The sequence below is a fragment of the Hylobates moloch genome, unplaced genomic scaffold (assembly GCF_009828535.3).
Source record: "Hylobates moloch isolate HMO894 unplaced genomic scaffold, HMol_V3 SCAFFOLD_10, whole genome shotgun sequence".
In the NCBI taxonomy this organism is placed as follows: domain Eukaryota; kingdom Metazoa; phylum Chordata; class Mammalia; order Primates; family Hylobatidae; genus Hylobates; species Hylobates moloch.
In genome coordinates this window covers 97,425,336-97,452,014 of record NW_026652285.1, presented here as the reverse complement: position 1 = coordinate 97,452,014, position 26,679 = coordinate 97,425,336, and the positions used below count along the sequence as shown (strand labels likewise).

The 26,679-nt window shown below is 42.1% G+C and overlaps 1 protein-coding gene and 1 non-coding gene across 13 annotated transcripts in view; one reads left to right on the top strand and one right to left on the bottom strand.

The window, feature by feature from the left end:
• The window catches only part of GAPVD1 (GTPase activating protein and VPS9 domains 1), a 101,951-nt gene that overhangs the window by 56,071 nt on the left and 19,201 nt on the right, over window positions 1-26,679 (bottom strand). For all 12 annotated transcript variants that reach the window (XM_032165130.1, XM_032165133.1, XM_032165136.1 and 9 more), the window contains 5 exons: window positions 13,699-13,915; window positions 10,032-10,875; window positions 6,406-6,492; window positions 3,989-4,123; window positions 3,656-3,845 (listed from right to left, as the gene is read on the bottom strand). In XM_032165130.1, the coding sequence (XP_032021021.1) occupies window positions 3,656-3,845; window positions 3,989-4,123; window positions 6,406-6,492; window positions 10,032-10,875; window positions 13,699-13,883 (1,441 nt within the window). In that variant the 5' untranslated portion in view covers window positions 13,884-13,915. The remainder of the gene's footprint in view (window positions 1-3,655; window positions 3,846-3,988; window positions 4,124-6,405; window positions 6,493-10,031; window positions 10,876-13,698; window positions 13,916-26,679) is intronic.
• Window positions 7,527-7,633, top strand: LOC116476108 (U6 spliceosomal RNA). The gene has a single exon (XR_004250159.1). It is a non-coding gene; the product is annotated as a U6 spliceosomal RNA (small nuclear RNA).

The window sequence follows — 26,679 nt, the reverse complement described above, 5'->3', positions numbered from 1 at the left end:
TTGTTTTTTTGAGATGGTGTTTCACTCTTGTTGCCCAGGCTACAGTGCAATGGCACAATCTCGGCTCATTGCGATCACTGCCTCCTGGGTTCAAGCAATTCTCCTGCCTCAGCCTCCCAAGTAGCTGGGATTACAGGCAGCCACCACCACACTTGGTGAATTTTGTACTTTTAGTAGAGATGGTGTTTTGCCATGTTGGTCAGGCTGGTCTTGAACTCCTGATCTCAGGTGATCCACGCACCTCAGCTTCCCCAAGTGCTGGGATTACAGGCATGAGCCACCGTGCCTGGCCCAGAATCAGTTTTTAAATGTACTTTTCCCCCCTGAAATGTATTAATGTCTTTTCAAAGATACAAGAGAGAAAATTTATTTATGTTTGGAGAAGAGGTCCTTTCTGCTTTGGTAACAGTATAAATTAATAAAGGCTTCAATTATTTTTATTTCTTTCCCCTGAGTATAAGCAAATGAAAAATACTTTTTTCTAAAATAACTGCTGGGTGTAGTGGCTCACGCCTGTAATCCTAGCACTCTGGGAGGCTGAGGCAGGTGGATCACCTGAGGTTGGGAGTTCGAGACCAGCCTGGCCAACATGGTGAAATCCCGTCTCTACTAAAAATACAAAAATTAGCCGGGCATGGTGGCAGGCACCTGTAATCCCAGCTACTTGGGAGGCTGAGGTAGGAGAATCACTGGAACCCGGGAGGCGGAGGTTGCAGTGAGCCGAGATCGCACCATTACACATCAGCCTGCGCGATAAAAGCGAAACTCTGTCTCTAAAAAAAAAAAAAAAAAAAGAAGGCTGGGCGTGGTGGCTCATGCCTGTAATCTCAGCACTTTGGGAGGCTGAGGTGGGTGGATCACCTGAGGCCGGGAGTTCAAGTCCAGCCTGACCAACATGGAGAAACCCCATCTCTACTAAAAATACAAAATTAGCTGGGCGTGGTGGCACACGCCTGTGATCCCATCTACTTGGGAGGCTGAGGCAGAAGAATGGCTTGAATCCGGGAGGCAGAGGTTGCGGTGAGCCGAGATCACGCCATTGCACTCCATCCTGGGCAACGAGAGTCAGACTCAGTCTCAAAAAAAAAAAAAAAAATCAAGGAAAAAAAAAGTTTCTATTTTCTTTCAGAGGACAATAAAATTCAGTACAAAAGCAAAAGTCAACTTCACATTGTATGAAAGGTGACCTACTTGAAGACAGAGGCAGAAATATAAACAATCACCTTTGTTTACAATGCTGATTAATGTTCATTAATCAATTTTAGTCTGAAAATTCAGAGCACACATCAATTTCTGAGTCTAAAATAGGCCTACTCATACCTTTATTTGCTCACCCTATCTTCTACTGAATTGCAAATTTAAATTCAAGTTCATAAAGAGATCTATGAATCGTAACAAACTCTGTAACTATAATTTATAAAATTGCGAGCAATCAAATTTTATGTAGCAATTTACATAAAGTAAAAGCAACATGTACATGGAGCATAATTTTATAAACTATTTCTTAAATAAAATTATAAAAGAAGAGGAAGAACAGCCTATTACCCACCAAACGGGGTTACTAGTGTAATATGAGAGGTAATATTGGTAGCTGAGGAATCCCAGGCAGTGATGGCTGTTAACTGTTGTCCTGGGTTGTGAAAGCATTAAATAGAAAGAAAATCAACCCTCTGAACAATGGACAAATTTTTTAAGATACGAAATAAATGCAATAGCCAGGTAACAAGACTATACAAAATAATATTGGGCATACATTTGAAATTCACTTTCCATCAGACTCATATTTAATGACACTTTTGGATAATGGGAAATGAAAAAACAAATGTATAGCAGTGAACAATGGAAAAAAATCTCTGATTTACCAAAAATCATTTACTTCATCATGTGAACAGAGTGCAAATAGCCCATAAGAAACCATTAAGTGCCCGGGTACGGTGGCTCACACCTGCATTCCCAGCACTTTGGGAAGCCGAGGCAGGTGGATCACCTGAGGTCAGGAGTTCAAGACCAGCCTGGTCAACATGGCAAAACCCCGTCTCTACTAAAAATATAAAAATTAGCCGGGCGTGGTGGTGGGCATCTATAATCCCAGCTACTGGGGAGGCTGAGGCAGAAGAATTGCTTGAACCTGGAAGGCAGAGGTTGCAGTGAGCCAAGATTGTGCCATTGCACTCCAGCCTGGGCAACAAGAGGGAGACTCCATCTCAAAAACAAAACAAAACAAAACAAAACATCATTAAGTGCAAAATCCCTTTTTCTATTTTTTTATTTTGAAAACTGACATTTTGGGATGATACAATAAGACAAAGACTTGAAGAGTATGATGATACACTCCTGTTGATACAATCCACATTATGTTAAATATAAGGTAGATTAATTTTAAGAAACTGGCAGTTCTTAACAAATTAGCTCACAGAAGTTTAAAAGTAAAATCCCTCTCTTCAAAATGTATAAATTAAAAAGAACTATGTTCACTAAGTGTTGCTGAGTTCCTCGTTATAATTAGGCAGGCACTAAAATACTCCTGTTCCCCTGGCTTAAACACTTTTTCCCCATCTTGTTAACTTTGTCTAACTCCCATTTATCACAAAGCGCAAACTGGCTTCACCTGCTCCAAGATCTTCTCCTGATACCACCACCATTTTGGCTAAGTTAGGTGTCCCCATAACCCTCATACTTATCTCCTCAGAACGCTTAGTACGCTGAAGGGTACTAGTCTCTTCTTGTTCTCCCTAACTAAACTATCAACAGCCAACTTGACAGTAAGGGCAAGTCCTAATGGTCTTTGTATCCAGTGTCTATCACAGTGCCTCATGTGCAAGACACATCCACTCTCACAGGACTTCTGTGGGGATTAAATGAAACAACATTTATAAAGTGCCTACCCAGAGTATGGAACATGGTATATGCTCAATTAACTTTTTTATAGACAGACAGATAACAAATGTTAATCAAGCAAATAAGGCTTAATTAAATAGAATTCTTAAATAAACAAACTTGAAAAAATAAAATGAAACTTTTGCTTTATTTTATAACATTAAGATATCTTAGCTCGGTTGATAAAAGACTGATTATTAATGAAAATAATTATTTTCCACTTTATTGATGGAAACTTCTAAAATAATATAGTTTATTGTATTATTTAGAACTTTGTAGAAAGGAGAGGGCTACATAATTTTTTTTTTTTTTTTTTGAGATAGGGTCTCACTCTGTCACCCAGGCTGAAGTGCAGTGGCACGATCATGGTTCACTGCAGCCTCGACCTCCCAGGCTCAAGCAATCTCCCCATCTCAGCCTCCCAAGTAGCTGGGACCACAGGCACGTGCCACTGCACCAGGCTGAGGGCTACATAGTTTTAAAAATGACTTATAACATTTCCAAAATTTTTTCAAGAAAAGACAATAAAATTTAAACAAAGTATACTGTGGATAGCATGACTTCAATTAATTATGAAAAGTATGTAGGCAAAGCTAAAGCCTACTGATAAACCTTAACTAATCTGATACGATTTCTAAAAACTGAAATACCATCAGTAAACATGAAGAGAAAGACTTTCCCAAGTACTTAAACATATATTCCAAAACACTGAGCAATAACAAAGGCTAATGAAATATTAGATTTAAGGGAAAGCTCCGATATGAGAAATTCTCTTTACCTATAGGTAATCGATTCTTTTTATTTGCTGGAGTGGTTGCTGGAGACAGCTGAGGCGTATTGTAGGGAGTCATTTCTAAACTGCTACTTTTTCCTGGCTTGGCCGGGGGTAGGTTTGCCAATAAATTGTCAAGAGCCATTCTATCTTCTCTCAGTTGATCTCCAGACATCACACTCTTCATAAAATTCACCTGGCAAAAACAATGAATATTAGCTAGTGAAATCACTTTTTCAAATATAATATGTATTTCCCACACAATGTACTCATGTATGTCTTTGCTCACATTTAGCTAAAAGACTTTTGAGAAATTCTATTAAACAATGAAGCCATTACCAGAGTAATAAGCTGACTGTAGGTTATATAAACCACAGTTCTGCTCAATCCTTCCAGAAGATTGACGGAAGACAATGGAGGGGTCTCCACTGCACGTCCCCCAATCACAACATCAAGGAAAGCGGCAACACAGCTCTGTTAAAACAGGAAAACAACAGTGAAACATTTCCCTTTAAAATACTGGAACGAAGTTTCTCATTAAGGTGGATAAGCATGAAAAAATTTTAACATCTTAAAAATCATATTTTTTTAAGATGTTAAATTTTGTTTTTTTGTTTTGTTTTTTTTTTTTTTTGAGACAAAGTTTCACTCTTTTACCCAGGCTGGAATGAAATAGCGCCATCTCGGCTCACTGCAACCTCTGCACACCTCCTCCCCCACTGTGATTCTCCTGCCTCAGCCTCCTGAGTAGCTGGGATTATAGGCACCACGACCATGCCCGGCTAATTTTTGCATTTTTAGTAGAGATGGGGTTTCACCATGTTGGACAGGCTGGTCTTGAACTCCTGACCTCAGGTGATCCACCCGCCTCAGCCTCCCAAAGTGCCAGAAATACAAATGTGAGCCACCCCGCCTGACCTAGTTTTTGTATTTTTTGTAGAGATGGAGTTTCACCATGTTGCCCAGACTGGTCTCAAACTTCTGAGTTCAAGTGATCCGTCCACCTCAGCTTCCCAAAGTGCGCCCAGCACTAGGATTACCAGCATAAGCCACTGCACCCAACCTAAAAAAATTAAACTCTTTTTGTACTGATACAGTCTAAGATCTTGGAGCTGGGTGTGGTGGTACATGCCTGCAATCCCAGCACTTTGGGAGGCCAAGGTGGGTGGATTGCTTGAGCTCAGTTCAAAACCACTTAGGCAACAGGGCAAAACCTTGTCTCTATGAAAAATACCAAAATTAGCTGGGCGTGGTGGCGCGCACCTGTAGTCCCAGCTACTTGGGAAGCTGAGGTGGGAGGACTGCTTGCGCCAGGGAGGTAGAGGCTGCAGTGAGCTGAAATGGCATCACTGGGTGACAAAGTGAGACCCTGTCTCAAAAAAAAAAAGAAAATAACAATAAGATATTGGAGACAAACATAACACAACACAGAACAGTATACACATTGTGCTACTATTTCTGAAAGGGGAAGGAAGGGGTGGTTGGAAGTATATAGTGTACGTAGGAATTTGCTCGTAAACATATGGACCTCTAGAAGGATAAACAACCTAATAACATCAAGAATCTTTTGGGGGCCAGGTGTGGTGGCTCACGCCTATAATCCTAGCTACTCGGAGGCTGAGGCAGGAGAATTGCTTGAACCTGGGAGGCAGAGTTAACAGTGAGCCGAGATCGCGCCATTGCACTCCAGCCTGGGTAACAACAGCGAACCTCTGTGACAAGAGGGAAACTCTGTCTCAAAAAAAAAAAAGAAAAGAATCTTTTGTGGGGGCGGGGAATGAAGACTAGAGATGAGAGGTGGAAGGGAAATTTTACTCAAATATCCTTGAATTTTCATTGGTTGAATGTACAGCTTAATCAAAGTAAGACCGATTAAAATTTTATTTAACTAAATTAATTGAACAATGTTATAGATGTTAACTTATAAACTACACTTAAAATTAAACAATTATCGACCACGCATGGTGGCTGACATCTGTAATCCTAGCACGCTGGAATGCTGAAGCAGGAGGATCGCTTGAGGCCAGGAGTCAAGACCAGTCTGGGCAACGTGGCAAGACCTCGTCTCTATAATAATAAAAACACTTAGCCGGGCATGGTGGTGTGCCCCATAGCCCAGGTACTTGGGAGGCTAAGGTGCAAGGACTGCATGTGCCCAGGAGTTTGAGACGTGATCACACAACTGCACTCCAGCCTGGGCAACAGAGTGAGACACTGACTCAAAAATTTAAAAGTTGGCCAGGCGCAGTGGCTCACACCTGTAATCCCAGCACTTTGGGAGGCCAAGGCAGGTGGATCACGAGGCCATGAGTTCAAGACCAGCCTGGCCAAGAAGGTGAAACCCTGTCTCTACTAAAAATACAAAAATTAGCCAGGTGTGGTGGCAGGCACCTGTGATCCCAGCTACTGGGGAGGCTGGGGCAGAGTTGCTTGAACCTGGAGGCAGAGGTTGCAGTGAGCCAAGATTGCGCCACTGCACTCCAGCCTGAGCGACAGAGCGAGACTCCATCTCAAAAAAAAAAAAAAAAAAAAACTTTTTAAAATAAAATAATCTTAACAGCTCTTTGATTCTCTTTATGACGGCATCTCCTCAATACATCTGTGGGAATTAATCATCTTTAAATGCTGCCGATCCAATACTGTAGCTAATTAAAAGAACATTTAATTTAGATATCACCTAAAGACAAGATTTAATAAAGCGAACAGTTAGGCTCACTAATACTTCAGAATTTTCTATAAATCGTATTTATTCTTACTTTGTCAAATTTTCCAAGGCTGCTCTTTGTTCGGGGATCTCCCTCTTCAGAGCCAGTCATTGCTAACTGCTGCAAAAGGCGGCCTACCTGCAACCCAAAGCAGTGGTAGGGAGACATAAGCTACAGACAGATACTCACAAATACCTCTCTATGAAAGCAAGCACATCTATTCTATTCTAAAAATCTGTTTCATAATACTATTCATATCACCTGACCAGGCATATGAAATGGTATCCCCAAAAAAATGTGTACCTTATGTCAGCTTTTACTATTTTTAGATTGAGAGTTAGAAAGTATAAATTTTTGCTTTAATTTCTCTTTAACACATAAGATATCAACATTAGGGAAAAACAGCACAATACACTTGTTTCTGACATTGTACTTTTCATTTGTTTAGAGCTTTTAAAATTAATTTGTAAAAGCTGACTCACTCATTAAATTGCCTTAAGTTAATATTAAGAACATTACCATATAGCGTTCACAAAGCACTCAAGGTATAATTTTTTTCCTAGATTTAAAAGCAAATGATTCCTATCTAACATAAGCTGGTTTAATAAAGTAAATACTAATTCACAGAACAAGTACCTTACTGGCAAAATTTGTTACTGCACTCTTTTTAAAGGCTAATGATGAAAGTTATTACAGCATCCTCTTCTTAATATCTAGGACAAGCCCCCTTTTAACTGATTCTGAAAATATGTGATTCAATCTCTACTGGAATGACAAAAAAAAAAAAAAAAAACTACAAATACATTATCTACCATAAGAATAAATTTAAGTGTTTCATGGGCCAGGCACAGTGGCTTACGCCTATAATCCCAGCACTTTGAGAGGCCAAGGTAGGAGGATTACCTGAGGCCAGGAGTTCAAGACAAGCCTGGACAACAAAGCAAGACCCTGTCTCTACAAAACATTTTTTAAATGAGCGAGGTGTGCTGGTACACACCTGTAGTCCCAGCTACTCAGGAGGGTGAGGCAGAAGGGTCACTTGAGCCCAGGAGTTCAAAGGCTACAGAGAGCTAAGATGGCACCACTGTACTCCAGCCTGGGTGACAGAGTGAGACTGTCTCAAAACAAACAGACAAACAAAAAAAAACCTACTGTTTCATGTCAAAAATTTTGTGCTTGCTTCAGAAGCACATATACTAAAATTGGAACTCTACAGAGAAGATTAGCATGGCACCTGTGCAAGGATGACACACAAATTTGTGAAGAGTTCCATATTATAATTTTTTTTAATTTATAAAAGTTAAAAAAAGTCAAAAATTTTATTTCAGGCATTTCTATATAGTGAATTGTTAAACATCCCAAGGTGATATAACTGATCATTAAAAACAGCTAATCATTTTTTCTGATTTATTTATTTATTTATTTATTTTTGAGACGGAGTTTCACTCTTGTTGCCTAGGCTGGAGTGCAATGGTGCAATCTCGGCTCATCGAAACCTCTGTCTCCCGGGTTCAAGCAATTCTCCTGCTTCAGCCTCCCAAGTAACTGGGATTACAGGCACGCGACACCACACCTGGCTAATTTTGTATTTTTAGTAGAGACGGGGTTTCTCCATGTTGGTCAGGTTGGTCTCAAACTCTGGACATCAGGTGATCCGCCCGCCTCGGCCTCCCAAAGTGCTGGGATTACAGGCGTGAGTCGCCGCACCTGGCCAATTTTTTTTTTTTTAATAGATATGGGGCAGTTGGGGGTCTCACTATGTTGCCGAGGCTGGTCTCAAATTCCTGATGTCGAATGATCTGCCCACCTTGGCCTCCCAAAGTGCTGGGATTACAGGTGACAGTCACCACACCCAGCTTGAGCTAATCATTTTTTAACAATCACCCAAGGCCAGGAGTGGTGGCTCACGCCTATAATCCCAGCACTTTGGGAGGCCAAGGCGGGTGGATCATCTGAGGTCAGGAGTTTGAGACCAGCCTGACCAACATGGTGAAACCCCATCTCTACTGAAAATACAAAATTAGCCAGGCGTGGTGGTGCACGCCTGTAATCCCAGCCACTCAGGAAGCTGAGGCAGAAGAATCACTTTAACCCAGGAGACAGGGGTTGCAGTGAGCCAAGATCACGCCACTGCACTCCAGTCTGAGTGACAGAGTGAAACTCTATCTAAAAAATATAATAAAATGGATGGGCGCAGTAGCTCACGCCTTAATCCCAGCACTTTGGGAGGCCAAGGCAGGCGGATCATGAGGTCAGGAGATCGAGACCATCCTGGCTAACACAGTGAAACCCCGTCTCTACTAAAAATACAAAAAATTAGCTGGGCATGGTGGCATGCGCCTGTAATCCCAGCTACTTGGGAGGCTGAGGCAGAAGAATCACTTGAACCCAGGAGGCAGGGGTTGCAGTGAGCCAAGATCGTGCCACTGCACTCTAGCCTGGGCAACAGAACGAGACTCCGTCTGCAAAAAATAATAATAAAATAAAATAAAAAATAAAAATCACCCAAAAATAGTCTATTCTAAATAAACACCAGTTCTTCACAGTATATCTGAGGGATAAGGTATGATGAAAAGAGTCCATGAAGAAATAATAATGACTTCAGTCATTCAGATGATTGCAAAAAAGTGCTAATATACATCCAAAAATCCTCTTTCTGAAACTCTTAGGAGAGTTTCAGATTTCAGAATTTAGAGATTTTAGAAAGGTAATGTAATGTATATATACAACATGTTCAATATATAGATGGCATTTTGTAATCAAATGAATCAACATTTCTGCAACAAAATATGAGTATTCACTAGCACTAAATGGAATAACAATTATAAATATAGCTGGGCGTGGTGGCATGCGCCTGTAATCTCAGCTACTCAGGAAGCTGAGGCAGGAGAATCGCTTGAACCCAGGAGGTGGAGATAGCAGTGAGCCAAGATCGCGCCATTGCACTCCAGCCTGGGCAACAAGAGCGAAACTTCATCTCAAAAAAGAAAAAAGAAAAAAAAATTGTGAATAGCCTCATGTTAGTTCAGCACAGGTTTTGCTACCAAATGAGCTATAGAAGACATTCAGTTTTTACTCATTTTGAGCTTTGAAATGATGGAAAAGGGATGGTGGACTTGTTCTAGAAAATCTAATCAACTCTACATTCAAGTGTGTGAGGATTTCATTTAAAAACAAACATAGCCAGGCGCAGTGGTTCACGCCTGTAATCCCAGCACTTTGGGAGACCAATGCAGGCAGATCACAAGGTCACGGGTTTGAGACCAGCCTGACCAACACGGTGAAACCCCGTCTCTACTAAAAATACAAAAATTAGCCAGGGTGGTGGTGTGTGCCTGTAATCCCAGCTACTCAGGAGGCTGAGGCAGGAGAATTGCTTGAACCCGGGAGGCGGAGGTTGCAGTGAGCCGAGATTGTGCCACTGCACTCCAACCTGGGCAACAGAGTGAGACCCTGTCTCAAAAAAACAGACAAAGACAAAATGTTTTGTGACCGCAATAGTTTTAAATCCCAGTATTATTGCTTTTATTTAATAAGATGCAAATACTTACGACTGGTTGAGAAAAAGTTGTAAGAATATACAAATACTGTCATCGTATTATTTCTTCCCACCCCCACAGCCCAATCAACTGAATTTTAAACTAAATGCCACATTAATAATAATAGCAAAAGCATACCTGCATCAGATTAAATCGTGCTACTTCATTAATAGGAGCATCGGAAATTATTCCATATTGTTCTGGATTGACAACTGCAGGACAAATGAAGCAGGCCAACAGGAGATCAGTACACATTGCCCTGACCTCCCCAACTTCCAGCCTATCTACACAGGAGAGGGTTTTGTACATCTGAGACACAATCCACCTTAAACTATGTGGAAAACAATATGTGTTCTGTTTGAGATAACCAATAAATTTGTTCACCAAAGCTACTAATTTGGCTTCATTGGACTCCACCATTTCTTGCACTTTTTGCCTGAATCTATCTGAGCCCTTCTCTCCAAAGAGTTTTTCCTGCTGAGATGGGGAGAACCTCTCAATTAGCTTGTTTGGATCTGTTTCCAGGTGATCTTCATCTTCAACAAGCAGTTGCATAATTGGCTCATGTAAAGTGGCTGTGAGGAAAAGTTTGGCAGAAAACAATCCTTCAGAAAAAAGTTTAAATAAGATGCTGAAGGCACAAGTTCCTCTCCTCAAAAGTCGCCTAGGGTTGTCACTTTCCTTAAGTTCAAATTCAATCAAGTATCGCAAAACCTGAAGGAGGTAGCTTTCATCTTCTTGCATGATGCAATTGCCATACAGGGAGGTAAAAACTGTGTAAATAACACTTTGTGTGTTCTCCTGATTAAGTTTCTCTCCAGCAACCAAAGAGGAGGCAATAAGACGAGGATTTTCCCTCAATCGACTCAAGAATTCTCCATAAGCAGTCTCCTGAAATCCCAATTGCTTATACCCATCAACAAATTGTGTATCTTCCAAAATTTTGGCATGTTGGCAACATTCAGCAGGGGAAGCTTCAGCACTAAAAAAAAAAAAAAAAAAAAAAAAGAGCAAACAAGCAAAATAATAGTATTAATAATAATAACACATATACTATATCCAAACATGGATATGTGAGTTGATTATGGTCCCAACAATGAGGTCACTCTGAATTGCTAAAATTTTTTAGACTAACAACAACTCAATGAGTAAAGGACGACAAAACTAAAAAGTACAAAGGACAATTTCCTCATATCAAATCAGTATTAATGAAAAGTATTGGGGCTGGATGCGGTGGCTCACACTTGTAATCCCAGCACTTTGGGAGGCCGAGGCGGGCAAATCACTTGAGGCCAGGAGGTCAAGACCAGCCTGGCCAACATGGCGAAACTCCCATTTCTTCTAAAAATACAAAAATTAGCCAGGCATGGTGGCAGGCACCTATAATCCCAGCTACTTAGAAAATTGAGGCAGGAGAATTGCTTGAACCCAGAAGGTAGAGGTTGCAGTGAGCCGCAATCATGCCACCACACTCCACCCTGGCCAACAAAGCAAGACTCTATCTGGAAAAAAAAAAAAAAAGAAAATTATCAGTTTGTAGACCCTAAAAACTGTCCAGAGCTGCCCTCTTATGGACTAAATTAAAATTAGCTACAGGAAGGACACAGTGGCTCACACCTGTAATCCCAGCACTTTGGGAGGCCAAGGTGGGAGGATCACTGGAGCCCAGGAGTTCGAGACCAGCCTGGTAAATATGGTGAAACCCTATCTCTACAAAAAATTACGAAAATTAGCTAGATGTGGTGGCGTGTGCCTGTAGTCCCAGCACTCAGGAGGCTGAGGTGAGAGAATCGCTTGAGCTCAGGAGCTTGAGACAGTAGTGACTCAAGATCATACCACTGCATTTCAGCCTGGGTGACAGAGCCAGATCCTGTCTGAAAAAAAAAAAAAATCAGCTACAGTTAAACTGCTTATGCTTATTTATGGACATAAGAAAGTTTACAAATATTCAAGTACTAAAAAATAAAAAAAATGAAGTCGATATCAGCATATTGCTCAACTGTTCTCAACAGCAACATGCCAGTATGTAATGACCTGCAGAATCACATCCTTTAACTAGGCTTTTTGCTTCTGGAAACAAATCCAAATAAAATAAGCCTAAAAGATGTGGGGAAAAAACCACAATGCCCACAACAGCACTGTTCTTTTTTTTTTTTTTAACTCATTTTTATTGAGGTAAAATACAGTAAAGTGCACAAATGTCAACTGTTCAGCTTGAACAATTTTTACACATATATACACCCAGTAATCACCACTCAGATTAAGACATGGAACATTTTAAACACCCAAGAACGCTTTCACATGCCCTTTCCCAGTCAATACCACCCTCTCAAGCCCAACAAGTAACCATTATTCTGATTTCTGTCATCAAAGATCAGTCCTGCCTCTTTTTGAACTTCAGACAAATAGAATCATACAGTATGTATTCTTTTGCGTCTGGCTTATATTCTCAACAGCACTGATATTCTTAGAGTTAAAAACTGTTCTTGGCCAGGCAGGGTGGCTCATACCTATAATCCCAGCACTTTGGGAGGCCGAGGGGGCAGATCACGAGGTCAGAAGTTCAAGACCAGCCTGATCAACATGATGAAACCCCGTCTCTACTAAAAATACAAAAATTAGCCAGGCATGGTGGCACACGTCTGTAATCCCAGCTACTCAGGAGGCTGAGACAGGAGAATCTCTTGAACCCGGGAGGCAGAAGTTGCAGTGAGCTGAGATCATGCCACTGCACTCCAGCATGGGGGACAGAGCGAGACTCCGACTCAAAAAAAAATAAAATAAATGTTCTTCGTAGGTATTAAGACAATAAAAAGTGGTTTCTAAACCCGAAAAATAGCTATACAATATCAAAACATGGAAACATATATATATATATATATATTTTTTTTTTTTTGAGACAGAGTCTCACTGTCACCCAGGCCAGAGTGCAGTGGTGCGATTTTGGCTCACTGCAACCTCCACCTCCTGGGTTCAAGCCATTCTCCTGCCTCAGCCTCCCAAGTAGCTGGGATTACAAGCGTATGCCACCATGCCCCGCTAATTTTTGTATTTTTAGTACAGATGGGGTTTCGTCATCTTGGCCTGGCTGGTCTTGAACTCCTGACCTCGTGATCCACCCACCTTGGCCTCCCAAAGTGCTAGGATTACAGGCGTGAGCCACCGCACCCAGCTGGAAACGTATATATTAAATAATATTAGGAGAAAAGCAGAACAGATAATTTACTCTCTACAACAACATTTTTTTTTCTTTTGAGGAAACAGAGTCTCGCTCTGTTGCCCGGGCTGGAGTGCAGTGGCATGATCTCGGCCCACTGCAACCTCCACCTCCTGGGTTCAAGCAATTCTCTGCCTCAGCCTCCCAAGTAGCTGGGATTACAGGCACCTACCACAATGCCCAGATAATTTTTGTATTTTTAGTAGAGACAGGGTTTCACCATCTTGGCCAGGCTGTTCTTAAACTCCTGTCCTCATGATCCACCCGCCTCGGCCTCCCAAAGTGCTGAGATTACAGGTGTGAGCCACCACACCCAGCCAACAATAACATTTTATATAGACAAAGACACAAAACCAATTGGTGTGATATAAAATGTCAATGCTTAAGTTACAATTTTCTATAACAGTGCCTAAGTTATTTAATAATCCAAATAAACTGTATTACAGGCACAGACTCACCTTAACATTGATGTAAATTATCTTAAATAATGCACTTTGTTGGAAACAGATTCATTTATTTACAGTTACTAATTTATTTACAGAATCATAGTGGTTCACAAAATTTAAAACCTGAAAATCATTTATTTACCTGGTTATGATAAGCCGATCCAAATTGATTCTCTGTTGCTTCGCGATCCATGCTGTACGATACAGCTTTTCAGCTGTCTTAAGTACATCTGCATTGAGCCTCTGAATGAGCTGTTTCTCAGAGTTTACATATAAGCGTTCCTGCTTGAGGTGATGAGCCAGAGTATGAATATCTAGCTTCACCATCTTCAATGTGGGAAAGGCTCAAAGGCTGATCACTAAGAGTAAAAAGATAAATATTTAAAGTTTATGTATGTCACTTAAGTTCTTTTCTAAAATCAAAAGGGAAAGGAGAACACTTAAAGTTACATTTGGGCAGGCGCGGTGGCTCACGCCTATAATCCCAGCACTTTGGGAGGCCGAGGCGGGTGGATTACAAGATCAAGAGATCGAGACCACCCTGGCCAACATGGTGAAACCCCTGTCTCTACTAAAATACAAAAAATTAGCCGGGCGCGGTGGAGCGCACCTGTAGTCCTGGCTACTCAGAAGGCCGACGCAGGGGGATTGCTTGAACCCGGGAGGCAGGTTGCAGTGAGCTGAGATTGTGTCACTGCACCCCAGCCTGGTGACAGAGCAAGAATCATTCTCAAAAAAAAAAAAAAAAAAAAAAAAAGGTTATATTTGATACCACTTTTAACTCTAATTTTCAAATAATCTCTATCTTTTTATTACAGAAGTATTACAGGTTCAGCATAGAAAAGTTGGTAAATACAGATAAGCAAAAAGAAAAAAAAGCTCACTGCTAAGGCCACTGCTCAGAGACAGGTGCTGTAAACCCTGTGTGTATCCTCAAATACAATGTCTATTTGTTAACCCCAGAGTTATCCTTGACTGTGCTCTTTCTAATCACAATCAAAATATCCTGTTGATTCTATCTTCAAAATATATTTAAAATCTGACTACTTATTCCCCCCTCCATTGCTAATCACATCAATTCTCACTAGGAGGTGTATAATCACCACATCCTAAGTGATCTTGCTGCTTCCTTTCTTGTACTTCTAGAGTCTGTTCTCTACATAGCATAGTGAATTAAAAAGTCAGATCACAGCAGGGTGCGGTGGCTCACATGTGTAATTCCAGCACTTTGGGAGGCCAAGGCAGGTGGATCACCTGAGGTCAGGAGTTTGAGACCAGCCTGGTTAACATGATGAAACCCCATTTCTACTAAGAATACAAAAATTAGTTGGATGTGGTGGTGTACACCTGTAGTCTCAGCTACTCGGGGGGCTGAGGCAGGAGAATTGTCTGAACCTGGTAGGCGGAGGTTGCGGTGAGCCGAGATCATGCCACTGCACTCCAGCCTGGGCAATAGAGTGAGACTGTCTCAAAAAACAAAACAAAACAAAACTTAAGTCAGATCACTTTATTCCCCTACTGGAAACCATCCACAGGGTTTATTTCATGATAGAATGAAATCTGAAGGTCCTATATGATCTACCCCTGGCTACTTCTCCAATTTCCTCTCCTACAATCCCACCCTAGTTCACACAGCTCCAGAACATCTGCCTTCTTGCTGTCCCTTGAACAGGCCAAGCATGTCCCTCTCTCAAAGTGTCCACATTTGCTGACCTCTCTGTCTGGAAGGTTATCCAGTATCTTCATTCCATTCAGATCTCTCTACTCAAACGTGGATTTAGAAAGGCCTTCTCAGACAACTCCTTCTAAAATAGAAAATATAACTTCCTAATCCCTCTTCTGGCCTTTTAAAAAAGCACTGCCCCTATCTAGCATTATATTACAGATATCTACCTGCATGTTAAGCGTGCTTATTGTGAGGCCTCCTCACTAGAAGGTAAGTGACAGCAGGGCCAAGCCTTGTTTGCTTTGTTCACTCACAGCTGTAATTTCCGGGACTAGGAGAAGGCGTAGTTCACAGCAGGAGTTGAATAAATATTTGCCAAAGGAATAAACGAAATCTCACTACTCTTATTTATCTAATAGCTAAACAAACTGATACAAATAGCACACATATTTTAAAGCACTATTATTTAAGCTATGCCCTTAAATCTACAATTTGTGCCAGATCACAAATGTTAAATCAACAATAGAAATACCTGTGGCACAGATAACAAAACATAATATTGTGTGTCTGGGCAGCAGACAGTCATCAAGTTAGCAAAAAATTTCTTGGGTTGGGCACGGTGGCTCACACCTGTAATCCTAGCACTCTGGGAGGCCAAGGCAGGTGGCTCACTTGAAGTCAGGAGTTCGAGACCAGCCTGGCCAACATGGTGAGACCCTGTCTCTACTAAAAATACAAAAATTCACCAGGCGTGGTGGCAGGTGGCTGCAATCTCAGCTACTCAGGAGGCTGAGACAGGAGAAACTTGAACCCAGGAGGCAGAGGCTGCAGTGAGCTGAAATCACGCCACTGCACTCCAGCATGGGCAACAGAGTGAGACTCTGTCTCCAAAAAAATACAAAAAAAAAAAAAAAAGGCCAGGCACAGTGGCTCACACCTGTAATCCCAGCACTTTGGGAGGCCGAGGCAAGTGGATCACCTGAGATCAGGAGTTCAAGACCAGCCTGACCATCATGGAGAAACCCAGCCTCTACCAAAAATACAAAATTAGGTGGGCACGATGGCACATGCCTATAATCCCAGTTACTCGGGAGGCTGAGGCAAGCGAATCGCTTGAACCCGGGAGGCAGAGGTTGCAGTGAGCCGAGATCGCGCCACTGCACTCCAGCCTGGTGACTAGAAAAAAAACAAAAAAACAAAAAACCAAGAACTATATGTGGCCGGGTGTGGTGGCTCACACCTGTAATCCCAGCACTTTGGGAGGCTGAGGCAGGTGGATCATCTGAGGTCAGGAGTTTAAGATGAGCCTGGCCAAGATGGTGAAACCCCGTCTCTACGAAAAATACAAAAATTAGCTGGGCGTGCAGTGAGATCGTGCCACTGCACTCCAGCATGGGCAACAAGAGTGAAACGCCATCTAAAAAAAAAAAAAAACCTATATGCTTCATTAACTAGTTCAGTTGCCCTGAATATATAATACATAACCTCTTAACCTCAGTTTTTTTTTATGTATAAAATGTGCACAAGCCGGGCACAGTGGCTCACACCTGTAATCCCAGCACTTTGGGAGGCTGAGGCGGGCAGATCACCTGAGGTCAGGAGTTCAAGACCAGCCTGACTAACACGGAGAAACCCTGTCTCTACTAAAAATATAAAATTAGCCGAGTGTGGTGGTGCATGCCTATAATCCCAGTTACTCAGGAGGCTGAGGCAAGAGAATTGCTTGAACCCAGGAGGCGGAGGTTGCGATGAGCTGAGATCGCGCCATTGCACTCCAGCCTGGACAACCAGAGCGAAACTCCATCTCAAAAAAAAAACAAAGTTGACAAAATCTGAATTTATTCTGTGCCTGGCACAAGCAACATATTAGGTACCAGAAATACAAAAAAGGAGAAAACCTAGTCTGCCCTCAATAACTTTCTAAACTAGTAGAATGAAGCAGGCATGCAAGCAAATGGCTGCCCAAAAACATTATGAGTATTACGCTACAAGTCTACACAACATAGAGTAAGGACAAAAATAAAAGGTATGACTGAAGAAATAAATTCCTCAACTTAGTCTTAAAAGACAAGCATGTGCAAAAACCCAAAAACAAAAAACTGGCCAGGCGCAGAGGCTCACACCTGTAATCCCAGCATTTTGGGAGGCCGAGGTGGGTGGGTCACAAGGTCAGTAGTTCAAGACCAGCCTGGCCAAGATGGTGAAACCCCATCTCTACTAAAAATACAAAAAAATCAGCCAGGCATGGTGGTAGGCACCTGTAATCCCAGCTACTCAGGAGGCTGAAGCAGAGAACTGCTTGAACCCAGGAGACGGGGGTTGCAGTGAGCCGAGATTGCACCATCTCGAGATTGCACCGAGATTGCACTCCAGCCTGAGCGACAGAGCAAGACTCTGTCTAAAAAAAGAAAACAAAACAAAAAAAAAACTATTTGCCAGACAGGTGGGGGTAGAATATTCTGGATAGAAAGAGCCAACCAACCAAAGGCATATATATATGTATGACATGAAGTCTATTTAGGGACCTACACGTGGTTTATTACAGTTTGGGGCCATGTATCTTCGTGCAGTTAAGAGTGGGGATAGAGGGAGGACAGAGAAAGCGTATACTAAGAGGTAAGGCTACAGAGACAGAAGGCATAGAAAACTCAGAGTTAAGAAACTTGGCAGAGGCTCACACCTATTAATTCTAGCACTTTGGGAAGCCAAGGCAGGCAGGTCACTTGAGCCCAGGAGTTCGAGACCAGCCTGGGCATCATGGCAAAACTCTTATCTCTACAAAAAATACAAAACTTAGCAGGGTGTGGTGGCAGGTACCTGTAGTCCCAGCTACACAAGAGGCTAGGGTGGGAGCATCTGGAGGTTGAGGCTACCATGAGCCATGATCATGCCACTGCATTATAGCAGCCTGGGTGACAGAGTGAAACCCTGTCTCAAACAAACAAAAAAAAAGAACTTTGCACTGCATGTGATGGAGAAGAGGCTTAAACGGGATTAACACAATTAAATTTATATTTGACTACATAAAGTCTCTGGTACCAAGGAAAAGTATCAGGAGGTGGGGATGGAATAGACAAAGAGAGACAAAGAAATTGCTGATAAGCAAGAAACGTGACAGTGGGAAATGGAAAGAACATGGCAAATTCCAGAGAAGTTAAAAGGCAGGAAATACAAGGTGCTAACACCGCTATACAGAGAAGGCGTTATTCATCATGACTATCATATGAGAAACCAGTTTATAAACTGAAAATTGCGTGGAATGGGTCTAAGAACTTTGCACATTTAGACTTCATAATATTCCCTCCGAGACAGGTATTTTGCAGCTAAGAAAATTGAGGCCTGGGGATTTGCTCAAGGCCATACAGGTGAGAGGTGATATAGAGTCAGTACACTATTGCTATTACCCTAATGTCTCAATGAAAAACTCCTAAATCCATATTGATCTACCTAGAGGCACCCCTTTCTTTACAGCTGTCACTCAGATATATACCTTAGATAATCTTCCACAACTTTAAATTCAACTATGTTAAAACCATTGTTTTCCTTTGCAACTTTTTTTTACCTCTGTTAATAACTCAATACCATTCTTCCAATAGGGAAGGAGCATCTTGCTGTATTTCCAGGAGGTATTCTTTTTTTTTTTGGAGATGGAGTTTTGCTTTGTCGCTCAGGCTGGAGTGCAGTGGCACAATCTCGGCTCACTGCAATCTCCGCCTCCCAGGTTCAAGCGATTCTCCTGCCTCAGCCTCCCAAGTACCTGGGACTACAGGGGCGTGTCACCATGCCCAGCTAATTTTTGTATTTTTAGTAGAGACGGGGTTTCACCATGTTGGCCAGGATGGTCTCGATTTCTTGACCCCGTGATCTGTCCAACTGAGCCTCCCAAAGTGCTGAAATTATAGGCGTGAGCCACCGTGCCCGGACTTCTTTTTTTTGTTTTTAAATCTTCTGACCAACTGCTGCCTGTTGACAGCCAGCATTCTTCACAGAGTCTCTCTCATCTGAACTTCCATTCCATCCCTGAGGCCAATCTGTGTCTCAATTATTTCTTAACACACAACCACATTAATACATCTAAATTGCCATCAAAATTATATTATTGTTCTGTCTAAGATACCTTCAGTGGCTTCCCACTACTTCAGGAAAACAGCTAATTGTTTAGGTTTATAACATGTACAGCCTTCTAAAATCTGGTCCCAAACTATTTTCCCATGCCACCTTCCATTGCTCCACTATATGAACCTTTGACTTCATAAAAATATCTTACTTGATATCCCAAACACTAATCTTTCCTTGATGGCTAGTGTCTCACATGCTCCTGCATTTCTGCACTGTTTTGTTTTTGTTCTGGTGTGAGACAGGGTCTCACTCCCATTGTCCAGGCTGGAGTGCAGTGCACAATCACGGCTCACTGCAGCCTTGACTTCCTGGGTTCAGGTGATCCTCCCACCTCAGCCTCCTGGGTAACTGGGACTACAGGCATGCTGCTAGCTAATTCTTTGTATTTTAAGTAGAGGTGGGATTTCACCATGTTGCCCAGGCTGGTCTTGTACCCCTGGGCTCAAGAGATCTTCCCACCTCAGTCTCCCAAAGTGTTGGGATTATAGTAGTGAGCCACTGCACCTGGCCCGTGCTGTCAATCCGGCAACTATACATGTCCTGCAGCACACTTACGCTATTGCCCTGTTATTTAAATATTTTACTAATTTACATTTCACATGTTCACATCCCATCACCCTCCCACGATAGATTTAAAGACTCTAGGGGCTGTGCTGTGCAATATTTTGGCCACATATGGTTGTTTAAATTAATTAAAGTTAAATTTTAAATTAAAATTCAAAATGTATGGTATGCAAATTCTATCTTAATAAAAATAATGTAATTTAAAATTGTTTCTTAGTCATACTAGATGCTATTCCTAGTACTGGGGACCCACATGTAGCTAGCAGCTACTACACTGGACAATGCAGACATAGGACATTTCCACCATCATAGAATGATGAAAGTTCTACTGAATAGCACTGCTCTAGAGTACAAATTGTATCTGATTCAACGTTGAGTTCCTCATAATGTGCACAGAGTAAGCACTTTGAAAGTACCCATTACTGTGCCTGTAATCCCAGCACTTTAAGAGGCTGAGGCAGGCGGATCACGAGGTCAGGAGTTCAAGACCAGCCTGGCCAACATGGTGAAACCCCGTCATTACTAAAAATACAAAAATTAGCCAGGTGTGGTGGTGTGCACCTGTAATCCCAGCTATTTGGGAGGCTGAGGCAGGAGAATTGCTTGAACCCAGGAGGCAGAGGTTGCAGTGAGCTGAGATCATGCTACTACACTCCAGCCCAGGCGACAGAGCAAGACTCCCTCTCAAAAAAAAAAAAAAAAAAAGGAAAAAGTACCGATTTCTGGCCTGGAGCAATGGCTCACACCTGTAATCCCAGCACTTTGGGAGGCTAAGGTGGGTGGATCACCTGAGATCAGGAGTTCAAGATCAGCCTGGCCAACATGGTGAAACTCTATCTCTATTAAAAATACAAAAACATTAGCCAGGAATGGTGGCAAGGGCCTGTAATCCCAGCTACTTGGGAGGCTGAGGCAGGAGAATCACCAAAACCCAGGAGGCGGAGGTTGCACACTAGAACCCAGGAGGCAGAGGTTGCAGTGAGCCAAGATGACGCCACTGCATTCCAGCCTGGGCAAATAGAGTGAGACTCCATCTCAAAAAAAAAAAAAAAAAAAAACAAGTACCCATTTCTCCTATTTAAATTTAAATATAAGCAGGCTTACCACACCAAAATTAATGTTCAAATAAGTTTCTCTGTAATTGCAGCGGTGATTCTTGGGACCTTTTTTTTTTTTTTTAAGACAGGATCTCACTCTGTTGCCGAGGCTGGAGTGCACTGGCACGATCATGGCTCACCCCAGCCTTGACCTCCTGGGCTCAAGTGATCCTCCAACATCAGTCTCCTGAGTACCTATGACTACAGGCGTGTGAAACCACACCTGGCTAATTTTTAAACATTTGTAGAGACAGGGTCTCACTAAGTTACCCAAGCTGGTCTTGAACTCCTAAACTCAAGCGATCTCAGCTCACTGCAACCTCCACCCCCCAGGTTCAAGCGATTTTCTTGCCTCAACCTCCTGAGTAGCTGGGATTACAAGTGTGCACCACCAACAACAAAAAAAGTTATTTAGAGCTTTTGCATAGATGTTTATATATATTTTCCTAACAACCCTCATGGCTACAAAGATAACATAAATGTAGAAAATCAGCAAATAATTGTTAAAATTTACACATTCTTGGGGCTGGGTGCGGTGGCTCACGCCTGTAATCCCAGCACTTTGGGAGGCCAAGGTGGGTGGATCACAAGGTCAGGAGTTTGAGACCAGTCTGGCCAACATGGCAAAACCCTGTCTCTACTAAAAATACAAAAATTAGCCAGACATGGTAGCACATGCCTGTAATCCCAGCTACTCCGGAGGCTGAGGCAGCGAATTGCTTGAACCTGGGAGACGGAGGTTTCAGTGAGCTGAGACTGTGCCACTGCACTCTAGCCTAGGCAACAGAATGAGACTCCGTCTCAAAAAATAAATAAATAAAATAAAATAAAATAAAATTTACACATTCTTTTACAAAATCATTGATAAATTTTTTTAAATAATCAGATGAATTCTAATATGTATTTGCCTACAAGATTTCCTGCTTGTCTTATAGTTATATTGCTACAATGGGAGAAAAAGGTTAAGAGAAACTGTTCTAGAGTAAAAGCAACTAAACAACATAACCAAATGCAATGCAAGAGTCTTGACTGGCTCTTGATTAGAGGGAAAAAGACAGAAAAGCCACTTTAGGGACAACTGGAGAAATTTAAATATGGACTGGATACCAGATGATATTAGAAAAGTATTGTTAATTATTATTAGGTGTGATATTGGTATTGTGATTACATAGGAGAATACATTGCTTTTAAGAGATGCATGCTCATGTGTATATTTAGAAATAAAATGTTAGGGCCAGGCATGGTGGCTCAGGCCTGTAAGCCCAGCACTTCGGGAGGCCAAGGCGGGCGGATCACTTCAGGAGTTCAAAACCCACCTGGCCAGCATCATGAGACCCCGTCTCTACTAAAAGTACAAACATTAGCCAGGCATGGTGACGGGCACTTGTAATCCCAGCTACTTGGGAGGCTGAGGCAGGAGAATCACTTGAACTTGGAAGGTAGAGGTTGTAGTAAGCCAGGATCATGCCACTGCACTCCAGCCTGGGCAACAAAGCAAGACCCTCTCTCAAAAAAAAAAAAAAAAGAAAAGAAAGAAAGAAAGTGTTAGGATGTCTGCAACTTGTATTTGGTTCAGCAAAAACAAGAGAATATTTTTAAATATAGCAAAATGTAAACTGTTGAACTGAGGTGGTAGGTATATAATGATCGCTGTGCTATCTTTCAATGGTTTTTGTATGTTAGAAATTTTTCATAATTAAAAAATGGGATAAAATACTTCAGAAATTCTCAAATTGTGCCTTTCTTGCTGCTTAATTCAATGTAATTGAAAAAATATATGACTGAGTTTCGCTGGAGCCTAGTCAAATCGCCTAATCTCAAGGAGCTCACAACCTAATTACAATTCAAATATTGTTCAAGATAGAAAGAGAACATAAAATGTTTTCAATGACACAGCAAAATATGAGCCAATTCATGCAATTTAGAAATTAAAATCTTCAAATATAACTTTACTTTAAAAAATTAACACACGAGGCTGGGCATGGTGGCTCATACCTGTAATCCCAGCACTTTGGGAGGCTGATGTGGGCGGATCACTTGAGCTCAGGAGTTCCAGATCAGTCTGGCCAACATGGTGAAATCCCATCTCTACTAAAAATATAAAAATTAGCCAGGTGTGGTGGCGCATACCTGAATCCCAGCTACTTGGGAGGCTCAGATGGGAGGATCGCTTGAACCCAGGAGGCAGAGGTTACAGTGAGCTGAGATCACGTCACTGCACTCCAGCCTGGGTGACAGAGCCAAATCGTGTCTCAAAAAAAGACGACGATTGAGGAAAAGGGTTTGATAATTTAAAAAGTATACCAATTTGTTCTGCTTTTCTAAGGCACTACTATAATATCGGAGGAGTTAAGGGTCACCAGGAATAAAATTTAGACATGAATAAAAGTAGGAAAATTTTTACAATACTAAAGACAACAGAAAAGTACAGACATTAGGAAATAAATCAGTTTGTTTCCTGAAAAGTAACAATAACAATATGACCATCAAACTAACAATAATAATATTAATATCAAACTAGCATTTATTTAAGAGTTATGCCAAGTACTCTGCTATTCTTTTTCCCAATTGAACGCTTACAACCCTGTAACAGGTGTACTCTCATTATCCTCATTTGACAGTTGAGAAAAGTGTTGACACATCTAGTAAGTAGCTAAGTCAAGATTCAAACAAACTCAGTTCTGTCTGACTCGAAAGAAGCACTTGCTCTCAATCAACTAATCTAAACATTTTGTCAGTAACATCTACTTTAATTTCTAGTTCTGTTAAAAATTTACTCCTTAAAGTTCCTGTTACCTATTGGTTTTTATAGAACTTTATTTGGCTTCTGGTGACATCTACTTCGTTTGAGTTTACACCCAAATACCACACAAAACATAGTGTCTCCAGCCCTTATCTCTTGACTGAGCTTAAATTCTTTATTTCCTGTACCTGCAAAACATCTGAATGTCAAGACAGAATTTCAGAATTGAAAAGTCTATTAAAAGCCATTTCTCTCAGCACCATAGGAAAGGTTGAAAAAAAAAAAAAAACCATTTTAGCTGGGCACGGTGGCTCACGCCTGTAATCCAGCATTTTGGGAGGCCGAGGCAGGTGGATCACGAGGTCTGGAGTTCGAGACCAGCCTGACCAACATGGTGAAACCGTGTCTCTACTAAAAAATTCAAAAATTAGCCGGGCATGGTGACACACGCCTGTAATCCCAGCTACTCAGGAGGCTGAGGCAGAAGAATCGCTTGAACCCAAGAGGTGAAGGTTGCAGTGAGCCGAGATCGCGCATTGCACTCCAGCCTGGGTGACAGAGCAAGATCCCGTCTCAAAAAAAAAAAAAAAGGCCATTTTGGCCGGGCGCAGTGGCTCATGCCAGTAATCCCAGCACTTTGGGAGGCGGAGGCGGGTGGATCACTCGAGATCAGGAGTTCGAGACCAGCCTGACCAACACTGTGAAACCCTGTCTCTACTAAAAATATAAAAATTGGCCAGGCGCAGTGGCTCATGCCTGTAATCCCAGCACTTTCGGAGGCCGAGGTGGGCGGATCACGAGGTCAAGAGATCAAGATCACCAACATGGTGAAACCCCATCTCCACTAAAAACACAAAAATTAGCTGGGCATGGTGGTGCACGCCTGTAGTCCTAGCTACTAGGGAGGCTAGGGCAGAAGAATCGCTTGAACCCAGGAGGCAGAGATTGCAGTGAGCCGAGACTGCACCACTGCACTCCAGACTGGCAACAGAGTTAGATGCTGTCTCAGAAAAAAAAAAAAAAAAATATATATATATATAAAATTAGCTGGGCATGGTGGCAGCTGCCTGTCATCCCAGCTACTCGGGAGGCTGAGGCAGAAGAATCGCTTGAACCCGGGTGGCAGAGTAGAGCGAACTGAGATCACACCATTGCACTCCAGCCTGGGCGACAGGAGCAAAACTCCGTCTCAAAAAAAAAAAAAAAAGCCACTTCTCTACTTTAATTCAGCAATTATTTCTGAAATGTACTCACTGTGCCAGGCACTGACAATACAGAACAAAACAGACACAATCTCTGTCCTCATAAAGCTTAGTCAACAGTGAAGCTAAGAACAAGGAAATTACAAGTCACTACAGGTATGATGAAAGGAGACCTAAGAGTCCAATCACTCAAGATTCAAACATTTCCTAGAGCATAACAATCTCTCTTCTAAAACCAGCAACTCTTTCAGACTTTTCTATTTCTGTCATGGCACAAACAGGCTCCTAGACTCCAAACTCAGGAACCATCCTCTCCTCAGCAAGGTCTGTCACCAAGTTCTACTCTCACATTGGTCCTTTCCTTTTGAATTGCTCTGCAAATAACCAAATTCCATACCATAAATCCATGACAACTGGAAAAATTTCCTAACATGTTCCTATACTTCAAGTTTCTTCTCTCTCCAACCTACCCTACATTGACAGATTGGTACTTCCAAAGCAAGTTAACATAATCCTTCCCAATCCCTCCAGAATTCCTTTTGAAAGCCATTAATGATTTCCCAGTAGTACCAGAATATATTAAAACATCTGCAGAAGTCAGGAGAGCCTGTGTGCTCAATTAAGACTCCCCTTAATTAATACTCCATACTTCCAGTATCAGAAGCCAAATGGAAGCCCCAGAAAATCCTGCATGTATTTGGCAAGAAGATCTCCTCTCCATTCCCTCGGCCCTTACTGCCAACTCCATCAAAATCTACCCTGGACCAGCCAGGCGTGGTGGTTCATGCCTGTAATCCCAGCACTTGGGGAGACCGAGGCGGGCAGATCATTTGAGATCAGGAGTTCAAGACCTGCCTGGCCAACAGGGCGAAATCCCTCTACTAAAAATACAAAAATTAGCCGGGCTTGGTGGCGCACACCTGTAATCCTAGCTACTCAGGAGGTTGAGGCAAGAAAATTGCTTGGACCCAGGAGGTGGAGGTTGCAGTGAGCTGAGATCGCACCACTGCACTCCAGCCTGGGTGACAGGGCAAGAGTGTCAAAAAAAAAAAAAAAAAAAAAAAAAGCTACCCTGGACCACCAAGTCTTAGTTTAATCTGCCCTTTATTTCTGTTCGTGTCAATCATAAGGTCAGAACTTCCAGGTCATCTTTTATCTGCAAAACCAAATCTCTAGACAGCTTTCTGTTTCTTTTGTTGTTGTTGTCTCATGGTTTTGTTTGCTGAGACAGGGTCTCGCTGTCATCCAGGCAGAGTGCAGTGGCGGGATCATGGCTCACTGCAGCCTCTATCTCCCAGACTCAAGCAATCCTCTCACCTCCGCCTCCTGAGTAGCTGTAGGCATATGACACTACAGCCAGCCAATTTTTAAAATTTTCTTTTTGTGGAGACAGTCTCACCATGTTGCTCAGGTCTCAAACTCTTGGGCTCAAGCAATCCTCCCACCTCAGCCTCCTAAAGTGCTGGGATAACAGGTGTGAGTCACCGTGCCTGGCACCTGGATAGCTTTGTACATCACCTTTTCCAACCTCACCTCCTGTTCTTCCTTACCTCTTCAATCCTTTTCACAGTGGCTCCTGGGACACAAGTTCAATTATCAGAAAATCTGTAACTTGAACCTTTTCTGGAGAGGTTCTCTTTACCTTCCTGCCTTAACTAAAATCTGGCTTTCCCATGGGAACATGGCTTCCTCTATAGACCTCTTAGGTAAGGCTGTTTTCTCTCCCATATCC